The 15,373-nt window shown below is 33.7% G+C and overlaps 2 protein-coding genes across 6 annotated transcripts; one reads left to right on the forward strand and one right to left on the reverse strand.

Annotated features, from left to right (window-relative positions):
- Positions 1–1,063: 1,063 nt before the first annotated feature.
- LOC111292503 (GPI transamidase component family protein / Gaa1-like family protein) lies at positions 1,064–5,642 on the reverse strand. The gene is made up of 6 exons (XM_022884920.2): positions 5,419–5,642; positions 5,230–5,321; positions 4,800–4,899; positions 3,228–4,086; positions 2,900–3,030; positions 1,064–2,664 (listed from the first exon to the last, which is right to left on the reverse strand). Exons 1-6 carry the CDS (start codon positions 5,523–5,525, stop codon positions 1,794–1,796), a joined length of 2,160 nt encoding a protein of 719 aa, XP_022740655.2. The 5' UTR covers positions 5,526–5,642; the 3' UTR covers positions 1,064–1,793.
- Positions 5,643–6,836: 1,194 nt separating this feature from the next.
- On the forward strand, positions 6,837–13,675 carry LOC111292630 (ABC transporter B family member 26, chloroplastic-like). Of its 5 annotated transcripts, XR_016345915.1 has the most exons (19): positions 6,837–7,334; positions 7,427–7,554; positions 7,693–7,735; positions 7,984–8,028; positions 8,159–8,281; positions 8,369–8,472; positions 8,702–8,756; positions 8,840–8,910; positions 9,070–9,172; positions 9,334–9,544; positions 9,984–10,057; positions 10,420–10,476; positions 10,569–10,643; positions 11,085–11,159; positions 11,240–11,521; positions 11,785–11,845; positions 11,956–12,631; positions 12,832–13,423; positions 13,506–13,675. XR_016345915.1 is itself a non-coding variant. In XM_089767085.1 (18 exons), the coding sequence occupies exons 1-18, from the start codon at positions 6,984–6,986 to the stop codon at positions 12,034–12,036; spliced, it is 2,004 nt and encodes a 667-aa protein (XP_089623211.1). In that variant the 5' UTR covers positions 6,837–6,983; the 3' UTR covers positions 12,037–12,631. The 5 variants fall into 5 exon arrangements, 3 of the variants coding, with proteins under 3 accessions (XP_089623211.1, XP_089623212.1, XP_089623213.1); XR_016345914.1 differs by having other exon boundaries at positions 11,956–13,423; XM_089767085.1 differs by lacking the exons at positions 12,832–13,423; positions 13,506–13,675 and adding an exon at positions 11,626–11,690.
- The last annotated feature ends 1,698 nt before the right edge of the window (positions 13,676–15,373 follow it).

Below are 15,373 nucleotides of genomic sequence, written 5' to 3' on the forward strand. Positions count from 1 at the left end.
TTTTCTCTCACATCATCATAATTGAAAATTGAAAATTGGCTTTTTTTTTTTTCCTTACATCTTTACAGATAATTTCTCTGTGTTGTTTTTGCATCTACGCTTGTCAATTCTAACTAGAATTCCATTCCCAATTTTTTTCCTTAAAAAAAATTCTGTTTTAATGAAGGCAAAATTTTGGTTTTTTTTTATACACCGTTAATATAAATTTTTTAACTTAATTGTTGAGAAACTGATACATTTTCTTTTATTTTTTTTTAATATAGCTTAAAAAATAAGTCAATGTAATAACTTTATTTGTAAAGTCTAAAAGTTCCATCAACAATGGATGAATTAATTTCCTTGATTAGATTCTTAAAATATGGTTGGAGTTTAAAAAAGAAATCTAAATTAGGTAAAACAATGAGGTTAAGCAGGGTCAACTGTCTTTTTCCTCTTAAAATTTTTAATTTCTAATTTTTTTGTTTTCTCGGAAAAAGCTAGGTGCTTTGATGTATTCTTGGAGTTTCCTCAGAAAGGGATGTAACTTGTTGTTTATTAACATTTGGTAGCAATGCCTGAGGCCAGAACCTTAGCCGGTTTCCCTCCTTTCTTCCCAGCCCTTATTTCTTGTCTAAATTCTTATTCTTGCAACCTTTTTTTGTCTCCTTCTCTTGATTATTACAGCTTAACAATCAACTACCTGTCTAAAACAACATAAAGTTTGCAGTTTAATCATGTATTGAATGCATTCGGACTCATGTATATGTATGCATGTGTATGGAATGCTCGAGCAGAAGCATCGAGCATCCTATGACTTTAGGAGCACAAACAAAGCAATCAAAAATGGATTCACAATGACAAGATTTATAAACCAATACCTAAAATTCCCATAGCAGCATAGAATCAATAGACATCAAATTGCAGTCTTTATGAGAATTACTTTTGCTTTTGTCACAGGTTCCTTACCTTTTCAAAGTGGGGATGTTGAATATTGTCCTTAGAAATCTGGCATCTTCTTTGTTCATCCATGAAAAATATATCACTTTAACTGGAAAAAGTTGGTAAATAAAACAAACATATTCAGTTGGGAGCTATTGGTGAGCAAGGCATCTAGTCCTTATCATTTTCTTTCTTCTACTTAAATTTACTGTCAAACAGCATTGCAAAGCAAACACCTTTTTTAAATGGTACACTATCGGAAATAGGCAAAACAACAGATGATTCCCTTTAACCCAAAGAAATTATGTCAACATGACCAATATTATACAATAAAATCTTGCCTAATTTTCTCTTTCATGATTGATCTTTTTCATGGAAATTTCGACAAGTTGAGCAATAATATACATGCATGCCAGCATTCATTTGTGTATGGAAGAGTATGCACCTAAATAAGGGCAATCTAAATGTAGAGATGCTTCCTCCTTTGAAACCCAAGTGTACCTCTGCATTGGTGGGCCACTTGAGCTTACTTGCATGCCTTAGACTCTAGCTGTGAGAGGAAGTTCGAATAAATTCAGCACAAAAACAATCATAAAGACCAGATCAATCATCTGTGTCATACCGCCATTTCTTAAAAGACCAATAACAAGTATGTCAAACCTCATTGTTATCCTACCAGCCAACCAGCTAATTCCAAAATCAGACCCATAACATCCAAGTTCCGGAACATTGTGTGGCTTTGACAGAAAAAACTCGTGTGCTCTCTCCAGATTAAGTCCATTTTCATTAAAAGTTTACAGTTAGGTAAGACGGCAAACATTGAACTAAAAAACTCTGGATCTTCAATTTGCAGGTCTTATCAGAATTAAGACATGTCAACAAGTATGAAGCAAAATGTGAATGCATAATACCCAGCATGGCAAGTGTACCATGCCAATGAAGAGATATGTAGCACTGTTCCATGCCCAAAGAGACTCAACCCATATCCAGAAGGCACCAACATTGACACTGCCAAAACCATCAAGCATCCCTTTCAACAGAAAAAAAGCAGCTGGAGGAAAAGCAATAAGCCCTAAAACCAGATTGCCAATCATCCTGGAAAAACTTCTCAAAGTTCCAGCTCTAACATCAAGCTTTAAAGGTCGAGCCAGCAAACACATTGGTACCATCAATAAAGCACCAATTTCAGCGGTAGCAAAATTAATGACTGACATGAGCCCCAAACCAATGAACACTGATGAGATAGTCACCGACTTCACAAGAGCCCATTCTTTTTCTTGAGATGCTTTAGCACAAGATAAAGGAGAAGCCAGAACTGAGTACAAGGTTAGAAAGCTGAGCATTGAAAGCAAAACCCAGATCATGAAGCTGGTAGTTGGGGTGCAATCAGGTATTTGGCAGATGACATATGGAATTAATGAAACAATAGCACCCCATAAGTGAACAAGAAAAACTAATTTTGCCGAATTAAGCCACATCCATGATCCAATAGTGATACTGTGCTCATCAGTATCAAGGCTTGCAGATGGAGTAGATTTATCACTTTTAGAACAGTTGCCCAAACTACTTGCATCAACATAGAGAGAAGCCGCAACTATAGGAAGTGGTGCTATGAGAAGTGCAAATGCAATCATGTAAACCCCTACAGACACAAACTTACTAGGAGATGTTAAGAGGTATAAGAAAAATGATTGGTGAAACTTCTCAAGGAGGTTATTGACTGATCGTATAACTCCTTCAATCAACCTGCACCAAGCAACATGAGATCCTTCAGAAGAATTAAAGTGACAATAAAAAAGTTATATACGATGATCTACAAATTGTAAAACCTATCTAGAGGCAAAGACCAGTTTATAGAACTTCTTAACCAGAATCATTCACATTATCTGGAGTTCAAAATTTCAAGACAACATCCTGTTGAAAGCTACTTATTGATGAGAACTACAAGTATAAATGGAAAGCAATAGGATGGAACATTTACCGGCCACCTCTTAGAAGAATGTCACTGTGCCTGACTTTATCTGATGAAAATTTAGGTAAAATCTCCAATGTAATTGCATCAATTTGGTAGTCACGGAACGCACCATGAGGGCCTGTTGGTAAACCTAGAGCCTAACAAAACAAAAGCAATATGGAGAGAGTGAAAGTAAACATCTACTCAATGAATAGAGATAAATGTGCAACTCCTTGGATTTATTCTTCTTCCATTTGATATCATTGGAAGTAGAAGATTTGTTAGAAGTATGAACCAAAAAAGGAGGAAAACAATGGATAAAAGCAGAGATAACCACATAACAACGGTATTCTACCTGATAATACAATGAACTTGCAAGTGTAGCAGTGCCTTCAACGTACTCTGTTGCAGTGATGCCAAATTTCCATTTAGGGTTTAAGCTTTTAGCTACTTTTCCTAGAGATTCAAAGATTTCACCCAAAATTTTGAGCCAACTGGAGTTAAGAAGGGACCACAATTTCTCCACCTTTACATGCAAGCCTTGCCTGTGCACTGCCAAATAATTTACAACATTGATGAGGTCCAAGTTTGGCATCTGCCCATTAGATGCCTCAGCATAAATACTAATAGTGTCTTCAAATTGGTCACTTTTATTTCTGACCTTCAGGACCAGAGCAGCAGCCATAGTCCCAGCACGTTTAAAACTACTAGAGAACTTACTTCCAGTAATAGAGTTAACTTTCAAGTCATAAAGATTATCAATATCTGGACACATCTCAGCATTTAGAGTACTCAGGCTGCTAAATTTAGGAGTCTGATAATCTCTTAACCAAGCAGAAACTGCTGCATATTCTCCATACCGTGAATCGGCAACAAGCCATATAATATCCTTGGCTAGCCAAGTAACTTGAGAGAGCAAGGAAAATACTGAGTATGCAATGCCTATAGATAAAGCCTCACCAAGACCACTCTTTAGGGCGTTGTATGGTGTTACCAAGACGATAGCCTCCTTCCCATCACCACGAGGAGCTCTTATGATCCCAACAGTGTTGATACCATATGATGAACAACTGTAGTTCTCTTCTATTATGCCAGAATCCGGACTAGAGAAAAAGTGCAGCGGATGAAAGTGATTCAATTGACGGTGGAATTTGTGAATACTAGCTTCAGCACCCAAGTCTAACATGTACCGTGCTATGATTCTTTGGCTTTCTCTGAAATGGCAATAGAAACAAGGTAAACAGAATCAGACCACATTTCTTTTACCTATTTTTTCCATGCATTGTTAAGTCAAGTAGGGGATGACGACAAGCTCGTAATCCAAAAAAGTGAATATCAAGATGTCAAGAGAAAACAGAAAGAAACGGCAACTAATCTCCATGTAAAGAAAACAGATTATCCAATGTCTAACACTAAAAAAGACAAATTGCATATTAAGTACGTCACAGGAAAAGGATTCAGAAAGCAAACCAAAAAAAAAAAAAAAAGGCAAGTTCTACTTTATTTTAGATCAAATATATAAGTAGGTTCAGATTCAAGTAGCCCTTATTAAACTCCGGTCAGGTCATTTATTGCCTAAAAGAATTTTTTGGCTGAGCCAAAAGAAAAAAATTTAACTGCCTAAAACAATTTTTCAGAAGATTTCAATTTCATATGTTCAGAGGCAGGTTTGTATCTGTCAGTTTAGCTTAGTCCGGGTTTAGCTGAATAAGACATGATTCACAGCAATAAACAAGAACTAGAAATAAAGGGATACTACATCATAGATGAAACAAGTACGGACATGATGACTATAACTTGCTCATAAACATGAAAATCTCACATAATCTTGTAAATGCTACATGCTACAACATTCAAACTCTTTGTGCATAGAATAAAAACTCCGCAACAAGATTTTAAAACCCATATACACATAATCAGTGCGCACATTCCTGTTTCCGAAGATTTCAAGTTTGAACTAGTTAGATCGTTCACCAATCTATTTCCTTCCAAAACATGCTGATTAGCAAGCATGGGACTCGCAGAACCTGCATAAATAATACCAAAGCCACACATTAAACAAAAAAAAAAAAAAAAAACCACGGATCCAACAAAATAAAACACGATTATAACACCTATTAAGGAATTCAATGCTTGTAAAATGAATCACATGCATAACAAAATTAATATGAAAAATAAACTTAAATCATCTTTTTCTTTTGAGTGGATGAATCCAACGTTATATTTTATCATTTTTGGATCCAAATAAACAGCAAATTTCACTCAACTTAACTTCAATACAGCTAAAATCGCTACTTCAACTGATTTCATTTCAATTATTTAAACTGAAAAAGAAAGCAAGGAAAATGGAGGGGAACCTGGCATGAGGGCATTTTCGGAAATGTAAGTGTTTTTAGCAAGAACAGGTAAGAGAAACAGAGCCAGAACCCCAGCAGTGCAGCAAACGACACTGAAATAAACATCAAAAGATTCAAAACGGCAAACCATTAATAATAACTGATTTAAAACAAAAAAGTCAATATAAGGTGAAAAATAAATCAGTTTACCTGACGAGAAAGCTGTGAGCAATAAGAAAGATCCCGAGGCGAACGATTGGCCTTATCCTGGGCTTCGGTTTTTCGTTGCTCTCACTTTTCTCTTTGGTATCGGCCATGACTTTTTGTTTTGAGGAGAGCTTTGATTCTGTCGATGTAATGTTAGATGTTGAATTTGAGAGATTACCCTAGCAATCTTCTGAGTGTGAAGAGCGAAAATCAGGAAAGTGGGGCTTAGAAGAGCCGACGAATGGGAGAAAGGGAAGTCTTTGAGCTTCGATCGGAAATAGATCGGAGCATAGAAACTTTGGAGGTTGTTGGGCCGTTCTTTCGGGATGTCGTAGTTTCGGCCCGTTAAGTTTTTATTTATGCTGAATATTCGGCCCATTTAATTTTTTAAAAATTCTTAACATGCACTTAAACCTATAAAAAAAAATCGAAAATCAATTCCCAACCATAATTTTTTATTAGATTTAGATTAAATTTAAATATTAAAAAAAAATATATATATATTATATTTAAATTGAATTTTAGATCATGAAGTAAAAAACAGAAAAAAAATAAATTAAATATTTTATGTTTATATTTATTTAAATATATTAAAAATAATTTTAAAAATTTAAATTTTAAAAATTTTAAAACCAATGAATCAATCTAGATAAAATTTAATTTTTATATTATGAAAATTCAAATTAAATTTTAAAATTTTAAAATTTTATATATTATCTAAAAAAAAATAAATCGAATTCAAACCATTATTATTCATACTTAATTGAAAAGAGCATTAAAAATCTTTTTTGAATCTATAATTTTTAAATATAAATTCCAACACATATAAACCAATTAGCATTTAATTTTTCTTTTATGATGATATATTTAAGCTCTTTTTGTTGCTTTTTTGTACATAAAATAAAATAATGATTTTTTTGAAAAATATGACCTAAGTTTAAATGATTTTAATTTTCAAAAAAAATGTTTAAATGATTTTAAATATTTTATTGTCCTTTTTTTTACTATTAAATAAGAAATTATTTCTTACAATTATCTCGTTCTTAAGATAATTGAAACTTTTTTTTTCTTTTTAACTTTTATATTAATAATATATTTTCTATTATTTTAGTATTTTTTCTTGTCCAAAGAAATTATTTTCGTATTTCACACACATAGTAGTGGGCATATAACTAATATTAAATAAATTTTCTATTAAAAAAGAGGTAAACCAAGATTTTCTCTAAAGCTTTATACTTTTTTATAAGCCAGGTTTGCCCGGGCTTGAATTGGGCATCATCGACCTCGAAAGCCCAAGCATTCATAGGCCCTTTTTATATTTGTTATTTAAATAATACCCTAAAACGACATCGTTCCATCATATGCTTAAGCGCACCGTTTTGTCGCCCAGGCTCTAAGGCAAAGTCGATAACGGAATCATTGCCGATAATAGTTGCTCCGAGAAGAAAACTGAACTGCCAGCACGCTTTAGCTCCCAAAAGAGTTGCTTTTTCCTCTTCAAAACGAAATGATTTTTATCAAATAAATACCGAAATCACCCTTACCGTTTCTCTGATTTTACACTTCCAATGGCCATCTCTCTTTCCTCCTCCATTCTCAACCTCAAAACCAAACGCCAATCTCCGCTCTACCTCGCATTACCAAACCGACACCGTTTCAATTCTCTAACTTCCCAGTTTTCACCTCCAAGCAGAAACAACAATGCGGATTTTCAAAAAGTTCTTCCAAAGAAATGCTCAGCCGATTTCGGAGCCCTCCGTCCACGTGGCAGCTGGTGGAACCTCCGTAGTATCGAATCTCCAAAATCCTCTCCGGCGAAGCCTGTTACTGTTTGGATAGCTCTTAATCGAATGTGGAGCTTGATCGGAGACGATAAGTGGATCATCTTCCTCGCTCTCAGTGCTTTGATCATAGCTGCTGTTCGTGCAATTCATAGTCCAAATTGAAAATTTTATATATATTTTTTAAAAATTGATTTATTTCTCAATTTAAAAGAAATTTTCAATTCCAGGTTTCGGAGATTTCGATGCCTAGGATATTGACGGCGTCGATATTTTCTGCTAACGGCGGCGAGTCTTCAGCGTTTTTTAGAAGCTCCCGTATGTTGATTTTACTGTTACTTATCTCAGGAATTTGCAGGTATTTTTATATTTTTAAAATTTAAAGTTTCTTAGCATTTTTATTTCAAAACAAAAAAAAAAAATTAGCATTTCGTTTATTTGAGTTATTTGTTTGAAACTTTGTTTCTTTTTTAGCTTATTTTTATGTTAATTTCAGTGGCTTGCGAAGTGGCTGCTTTGCGATGGCGAATACGATCTTGGTGAGAAAATTTTGACTTCAATTTTACTCTTTTGCTTTTGAAAGAAAATGGAAAAAAGCGTGATTTTTATGGTATATGGAGCTATTACATTTCAATTGTTAACTTCATTTTCGTTGTTTGTTTGTTTGCTAATGAAAATGATTTTGCTTTAATTTCCTAGTAAAATCTGAGAAAACAAAAAAAAAAAAGCAAAAGTAGTAACCAAACATGGCCTTACTTTTCCTGTTACTACAATACTTTATTTGCAGGTTAAGCGTCTTAGGCAAAGTTTATTCGCATCTCTTGTTTTTCAGGTTCGTGATCTAGTTGAGAATCATAGTACTTAGGGTTGTGATGCATATTAAATTCATGAATAACGAATGTAGATATGTCTTGTTTGTTTGTTTAGTAAAATAGTATCTGCTGCTGGTGCTTTTGATGTAGGATATATCATTTTTTGACATGGAAACTGTTGGTAGTTTGACAAGTAGGCTTGGTGCAGATTGTCAGCGATTCTCTCATGTTATTGGGAATGATATTCATCTGATAATCCGCAATGTTATTCAGGTTTTGGTTTTTTATCATATACTACATTCATTGTGCATATTTGTTTCAGGGTAGAGTTTGATTACTTTTTTCCTATTGAATATTTAGGGAACAGGTGCATTGATCAATTTACTGACTTTATCTTGGCCCCTCACATTACCAACGTTGATGATATGTTTTGTTCTCGCTATATTATTTTCATTTTATGGCCAGTGAGTATTGTTTCTCTTTTCACCTTAATTCAGCTTTCAAATTGTCCTTTTCAGCTGATTTAGAATGTTTATTCAGTTTGAACCAAGTCCTTCCTATCTTTTCTAAACTGCATCAGGATCTGAGTTTATGATAGATTGCTCTGTTCTACTGCAATGATGCCTATGGAACTCTATATATGTTGTACTTATTATGCATAAGCTGAATTAGCATGGCTGGTGTTTTTGTTAGGTACCAAAAGAGAGCTGCAAAGTTAATGCAGGAGTTCAATGCATGTGCCAACAATGTAAACCACGAAACTTGTTCTGATTGCTTCAAGATTTCTGCCACTCGAATAACATTCCAAATTAACCGGTATCTTGAATGTAGGTTGCTGAAGAAACACTTTCTTTAATGAGAACTGTCCGGGTTTATGGAACAGAAGGAGAAGAACTTGCAAGGCAACATTCTCTTTAGAATTACTCCACTAAGCATTCCAAATTTTATGGGTGTACTTTTTCCTTTTTGATTCACACATCTTTGGAAGGCATAGAAGTTGACAACCAAGTCTTTCACGTACGACAAATGTTAATTTTATCGTTGATCCCATTTGGTTTTAGGTACAAGCAGTGGCTAGATGAATTAGCTTTTGTAAGCATTCGAGAGAGCACGGCGTATGGATTCTGGAGTATGAGTTTTCTCACCCTTTACCGTTCAACACAGGTTATTTTCCATTCACCCTTTACCTTTGCCTCTGGTTGGATGAATCACACTGCAAATGATGAAATGTAGGAAGATGCATCTTAGTGACCAAAAAAGAGTTCTAATGTGAATGAATAACTATTATATGACTCAAACTTTTATTTCAAATATTTATATTGCAGGTTCTTGCGGTGCTGTTAGGAGGAATGTGCATCATGAATTCCCATGTATCACCTGAACAGCTTACTAAGTACATATTATACTGTGAGTGGTTGATTTATGCTACTTGGAGGGTGGTAGACAATTCATCATCGCTATTGCAATCCATTGGAGCTTGCGAAAAGGTCTTCCAATTAATGGATCTCTTGCCTTCTGATCAATTCTTATCAAAAGGCAAGTGTATTGTGTCTCCTTAGGGGAATATTCCATAAGCATAGATATTGTTTATTGTCTTGCTTCATTTGGTTTAGCTTTCATCATATAACATGCTGCGAGAGCTAGTCTTTGCACTAACTCTTGCCTCTTATAATAACTCAAATTAAGTATTCTGCTTCAAATTGTTGAACAATTTGGAGAACCTTGCATCATCTTATCTATATATTCTAAAACATTTAACCTGAAAGAAATGCTCTCTTTTATTGTTCATGAAAGATTCTGGAAATGGAAAACAAATCCTGATAAATTTGAATTTTTGACTGTTTCAAACTCTAGTAATTTGAACTGAAAGTTCATTTTAGATTCAAAGATTTATTCTCAATCTGTTATTTTCATTCAAACCAAGTTTTCTTTCAAATAATTAATTCTTTTAAATTGTCGTGCACATTGTTTACAGGAGTGAAGCTGCAGAGATTAATGGGGAATATACAGTTTGTGAATGTAGTTTTCCACTATCCTTCAAGGACCACAGTATGTCTCATGTCCTTATAAAGTACATGAAATCGTAAATTTTTATTTCCTTCCTCTGTGTGCTATAATTGTCATTATCTTAACAATAATCATTAAAGTTTTATCAAATTCTTCCTTCAACTGGGGAAGGGATTCTAAAGGGATGTGGGAGGCCCATCTACCGTTGAACAACCCTGCAATTAATCAAAAGACATTTCACATAACTAAATTGGATCAAGATAAGCGTAACAAACACATCACTTTGATTCACAATTTTCAATATTCATGCTTTTTCGCTGCCTCCCGTTCCTGATTTTCCCTTTTGATAGACTGGTATATGAGAAAAAAATGCTCTGGTCTTTAATTTTCCAATATTTGAGCAGGTACCCATACTAGATCATCTAAACCTTTCTGTACAAGCAAATGAAGTGGTTGCAATTGTAAGAAATTTCGTTGCTTGGTTATTTACTATTCTTCCAACGATGCTAAAACAAGGATTTGTGGTTTGACAACTCATTCTTATCTTGACAAGGTTGGTTTAAGTGGTAGTGGAAAAAGCACATTCATGAATCTTCTGCTTCGTCTCTATGAGCCAGTTAATGGTCAGGTTAGCTTTGTCATTCTCTTATATTATGTTCCTCTATATCACCGTAATTGTTCAGTGATTTGTCTTGTGTTTGAAGTTAATTATTCTATTTTTAATACTCTCTTGTAGTTTTATGATTTTCTTCTCTGTACTCGTTTTTTGTTATGCACCTAGTGAATTATTGGAATTCTAGAAGTTTGGTATTAGGCATACCTGGTGATTCATGTATTCTTCGTGTATTTGTGCTGAGTTTTACACAAAAATTGTTTGTCGCAATTCGTGTCGACGCAAAAACATGAAATACATTTTTTAGGTTTTGTTAAACCCATATATAGTTTTGCTAAAATTTTAAACCATATAACCTTCATGTCCTTTTTTCATATCACGTTCGTGTCGTATCACCATGTCGTGTTTTAGATTGGCAGGTCTTAGGGATTACATGCTAAGTGCCTCTAATTGCAGATATACATAGATGGTCTCCCAATTAAAGAGCTGGACATCAAGTGGCTGAGAGAAATGATTGGATTTGTTGGACAGGTTAGATTACATATTATTTTTTGCGTGATGCATGCTTGAATATAGCTATGCACTACATTCTAAATCTGTATTTCAGTCAGGACCCCCATCTGTTTAATATGGATATCAAGTCAAACATTAAATATGGTTGCCCAAGAGATGTTAAAGAGGAAGATATAGAATGGGCAGCAAAGCAGGCCTATGCTCATGAATTTATTTCATCTCTTCCTCATGGTTATCAAACCATTGTTGATGATGATTTGCTCAGTGGGGGACAAAAGCAACGAATTGCTATTGCTAGGGCCATTCTAAGAGACCCTGCAATTCTTGTCCTGGATGAAGCCACCAGTGCTCTGGATGCAGAAAGTGAGTACTATCTCAACGTAAGTACTTGAAATTCATTTTCCTGAAAGGTAAAACTAAAAGTATAACCAAATTTGCCTTAGGTCGAGTGAGTTACTGATGCATCGCCTTCTATTGTCTTTAGGGGGTTCTTCGTGCACTGAGAAATGAAAGTATAGCAAAAAGAACTATTATTCTCATAGCACACAGGCACAATACTTCCTCTTTTTTTTTTCATCTCCTGTCATTTCAATTTCTATTTTTAGTTTTGATCTTATTTGCAACATGGGAACTAACTTTGTAGGTTGTCTACTATTAAGACTGCTGATAGAATTGTTGTAATGGACGGTGGTCGAGTTGTTGAGGTAGGATCCTTTTGTCTATTCGATTCCAAACAAGCTTGTATCTTTTAGCTTTCTCTTGAATGAAATCAACTATAGCCAACTTATGCATCTCTTGCTTTATTTGTGGTCAGATGGGCTACCACGCTGAGCTTTTACTAAAGGGTGGGTTGTACTCGCGATTAATCAGAGTCCAAGCAGAATTCATGGCTTGATTATAAACCCTCCGAGCTGTTTTGGGTGTATCTCACAGTTGCTGTTCCAAGGCTGAGGACATCAAGTACCCCCTATTACATTCATCACTCTTATGAACATAAAATGTCTCGTATCATAAGATGCCAGCACTCATCTTGAAGCTTTAGCTGTTTCTATCCTTCTGCCCCAGTTATGCACATCGATTCTTGATGGCGAGTTGAGGCCCCCCTGCCCTTTTCTCCTCCCTCATTCCCTCTCTTCACCTACCTCTTCTCCCATGTTCACTTGTTATCGTCTAAAAGTTAGAAACCTTATTTCCTGTTTCTTTTTTTTTTTTTAAATAAATAATTTAAAATGTTTATCCACTTAAGAAAATATTGGGACCCTCATTTTATAAGAGTTGCTACTACAACAAGGAAGCAAAGCTATAAGTATTTGTTTGTTGATATTGGATTTTTGCCCTAATTCTTGTTCTAGTTCTTTCACCCTTGATGGCTTTGTCATTGAGTAGGGCTCCTAGAGCGACTGGCGAGTCAAATGCTGTGGGATCTTTGCCTTTGTATCTTCAAAAAGCTTTCTCCCCCACCATTCTTTGGCTCCATCCAAGGAACCTTTGTAAGCTTTCTCCTCTTTCTTTCTTTCTTTTCACTTTAATTCAAAACTTTCTTAGGTACCAAGTAGCTGAGGAAATCCAAAAAAAAAAAAAAAAGGTTGAAAAAAGAAAGGATTTAAATCTTTTAGTAAAGAGACATGTACACTTACCATTGAGTTATATTGAGAAAAGTAAGGACTCAGACTATTTTTTTACAAAGAAGGTCGCAACTGGGAAAGGGGTTACAGGAATTCGGATTCAAATTAAAAACCTTGCAGATGGCTGCAAAAAAATGTCCATCCATGATGGGTGGTAGAAAGGATCCTTCAAAGCTGTTAATAATGGCAAACTCAAAGCCATGGAGTGAAGTTTTCAATCCAAAATTCCGAATTTAAACCAATGGCAAGCTCTTCCTCGGGGTACCCTTTATCATCCCTAAAGCTTTCAAGTAATCAAAGAGTTGCAGCATTTGACAGAGAAACCTGAAGGCTTACAATAGGTAGTTGGGAATCCAATCTGTTGGGAATTGTTACTTTGGCTGCATCAATTGCTTGTTCTTGGTCAAAGAATTCTTTTCTTTATGATAGGGAAACTCTTTGTTTGAGTTAAAGTTCATATACTTGCATTATATCATGCATTTCTTCCCTTTTCTCAAAGTAAAACCACAAATTAACCAAAAAACAAATCCATTTCTACAAGAAAACAGATGAAAATCATGAAATCATGAGTGATGGGATTAAGACATGACTTGTCTTATTAAAGATTCTCAAGGGCATCAATGGAGAAATCTCCTGGCTGAGGAACTTGCTGGTGAGGTAGGCCTTTCACTCCCTCACTTTCCTTGACTGCTTCCTTCCCATTTCTTTCCCTAACATCCAAATTTTGTTCTTTTTTCAGAGCATCATCATGAAACCCACCTGGTGGCTCATCCGCTGCACCTTTAACTTCCTTCCTGGTTTGAGTGGTTTTCTTGTTTCTGTAGCTGTCCATTGCTAACATCTATAGTACCCATGTTAAGTTTTAAAGATTTCTTGGGATTTTATATAAATTATTTTGGTTTTCTTGAATTTTGTGCCTGCATGAAATGTAACAGGTGTAGTGTTTAGGAGGCAGCTTTGACATGTGTTTTAAACCTGTTGTTTTGGCTTCATGCACAATGCATACTCATCCAATGGCCTATGCCAAATTGCCAAGTGATCTTCTTGTCTTGGATTAAAAGGTGTACAATATTGGAAATTGAAGTTTTTGAAAACATTTTGATATGCAAAATCAGCAAAATTCATCCTAAATTTACAAACTCCTAAAAAGAAAATGTTTTCATTTACATAACTTTACAAGTACTTTTTATTTATGGTGATTACATGGATAGAGTTCTTAATAGGGATAGCAATGGTTTGGGTTAGGACGGATTTTTGTTTGTCTTAAATCCGATCTGATTCTATATTCATAATAATTGAATTCAATATGATTTGATTTTTTTTTTAATTTTTTTATATCGAAATTCGATTTAAACTCGATATTACGTGAAACTATATTCGATTAGATTCGATTCAAAATTAATAAAATATTTTTTAAATATAAAATATTATTTTTAATATAAATATAAAATTAAATAAATATAAAAATATAAAATTAAAAAATAATTTTTTATATATATTGTGGAGTAGATTGAGATGAATTTGCCTAAAACATGATTTCAACTTTATTCTATAATTATTCAACCTAATTTGAAATTTGATTTTTTTTTTTTAAGTAAATCTTAAAAAGATCATATCAAAATTCGTTAAGCACGAGTTGAGCTATTATCCCTAATCCTTAACTAGTTCAAGCTTGAAAGATAGATCAATGTTTTTGTAATGGCATTTTGATTTTGCTATTTGTTTTCCTTTTGGATAAACCTTGCTAGTATTCTAAAAATATGATTAAAAATATAATAACTTTGTTTTACTTAGCAATAAACAAATTTAAAGAAAAACAATGGTGATGATAGATAGACAGTTCATTTGACAATAGGTAAGAGAGAATTTTAGGTAGGAAGACAACGAGTTGAGATAAATTTTATTTATCTCTAATTTAAATTTATTTTATATTCATGATATTTAAATTTGATCTAATAATTTTTTAAAAAAATTTTTATATTTGAATCAAGCTCAATGTTATATAAAATCATATTTAACTCGATTTGAAATAAATAAAATATTATTTTTAATATAAATATAAAATTAAATAAATAATTAAAAAAATTATATATATTAAATCAGAATAGAATGAATTTATCTAAAATATAATTCGATTTAATCTGATTAAAAATTTAATTAAAAAAAATTAATCTTATGAGATCGAGTCAAAATTTACTGTAGATGAATTGAATTGCCATCCCTAACTATAAGGGTTTAATTCTAGAACGATATGAACAATTTTTTTTTTCATCACATTGTCAAATAAACCGGAATTTATTTTAGGCTAATAGATACACTAAGCGTTCAACCCAACTTAATCTGGAAAGAGAATACCCAAAAATTCTAAGAACCCAAACAAATTAAAAGCCCAGCAGAACCTAAACCAAGAAACTCACAAAAGCCCAAAAGAGAGCCCAAAATCTGTCCACAATTGGGACACGTGGCAACATACTATTGGCCAAGGCTCATTTTATATTTTTTCAGTTTATTTTTTCTATTAATTGGCACATTTAACATTACATGCTGAAATCAGTTTTGTTGCATTTAAAAAGAAAGAAATAAAAAAAATATATAAAAAATTAAGAT

This window comes from Durio zibethinus, chromosome 10 (genome assembly GCF_047325235.1).
Source record: "Durio zibethinus cultivar Kanyao isolate XHJ-2024 chromosome 10, ASM4732523v1, whole genome shotgun sequence".
NCBI classification, from domain to species: Eukaryota; Viridiplantae; Streptophyta; class Magnoliopsida; order Malvales; family Malvaceae; genus Durio; species Durio zibethinus.

What these genes read in the sequence shown, in the direction of transcription:
- LOC111292503 (XM_022884920.2), bottom strand. Translation starts at nt 5,525, where the DNA reads ATGGCCGATACCAAAGAGAAAAGTGAGAGCAACGAAAAACCGAAGCCC. An exon ending in CAAGTTCATTGTATTATCAG is followed by an intron (nt 3,031 to 3,227) that starts GTAGAATACCGT and finishes TTGTTTTGTTAG; the next exon opens with GCTCTAGGTTTACCAACAGG. An exon ending in ATTCTTCTAAGAGGTGGCCG is followed by an intron (nt 2,665 to 2,899) that starts GTAAATGTTCCA and finishes TGCTTGGTGCAG; the next exon opens with GTTGATTGAAGGAGTTATAC.
- LOC111292630 (XM_089767085.1), top strand. Translation starts at nt 6,984, where the DNA reads ATGGCCATCTCTCTTTCCTCCTCCATTCTCAACCTCAAAACCAAACGC. An exon ending in TGATTGGATTTGTTGGACAG is followed by an intron (nt 11,160 to 11,239) that starts GTTAGATTACAT and finishes TATTTCAGTCAG; the next exon opens with GACCCCCATCTGTTTAATAT. An exon ending in AAAGTGAGTACTATCTCAAC is followed by an intron (nt 11,522 to 11,625) that starts GTAAGTACTTGA and finishes TATTGTCTTTAG; the next exon opens with GGGGTTCTTCGTGCACTGAG.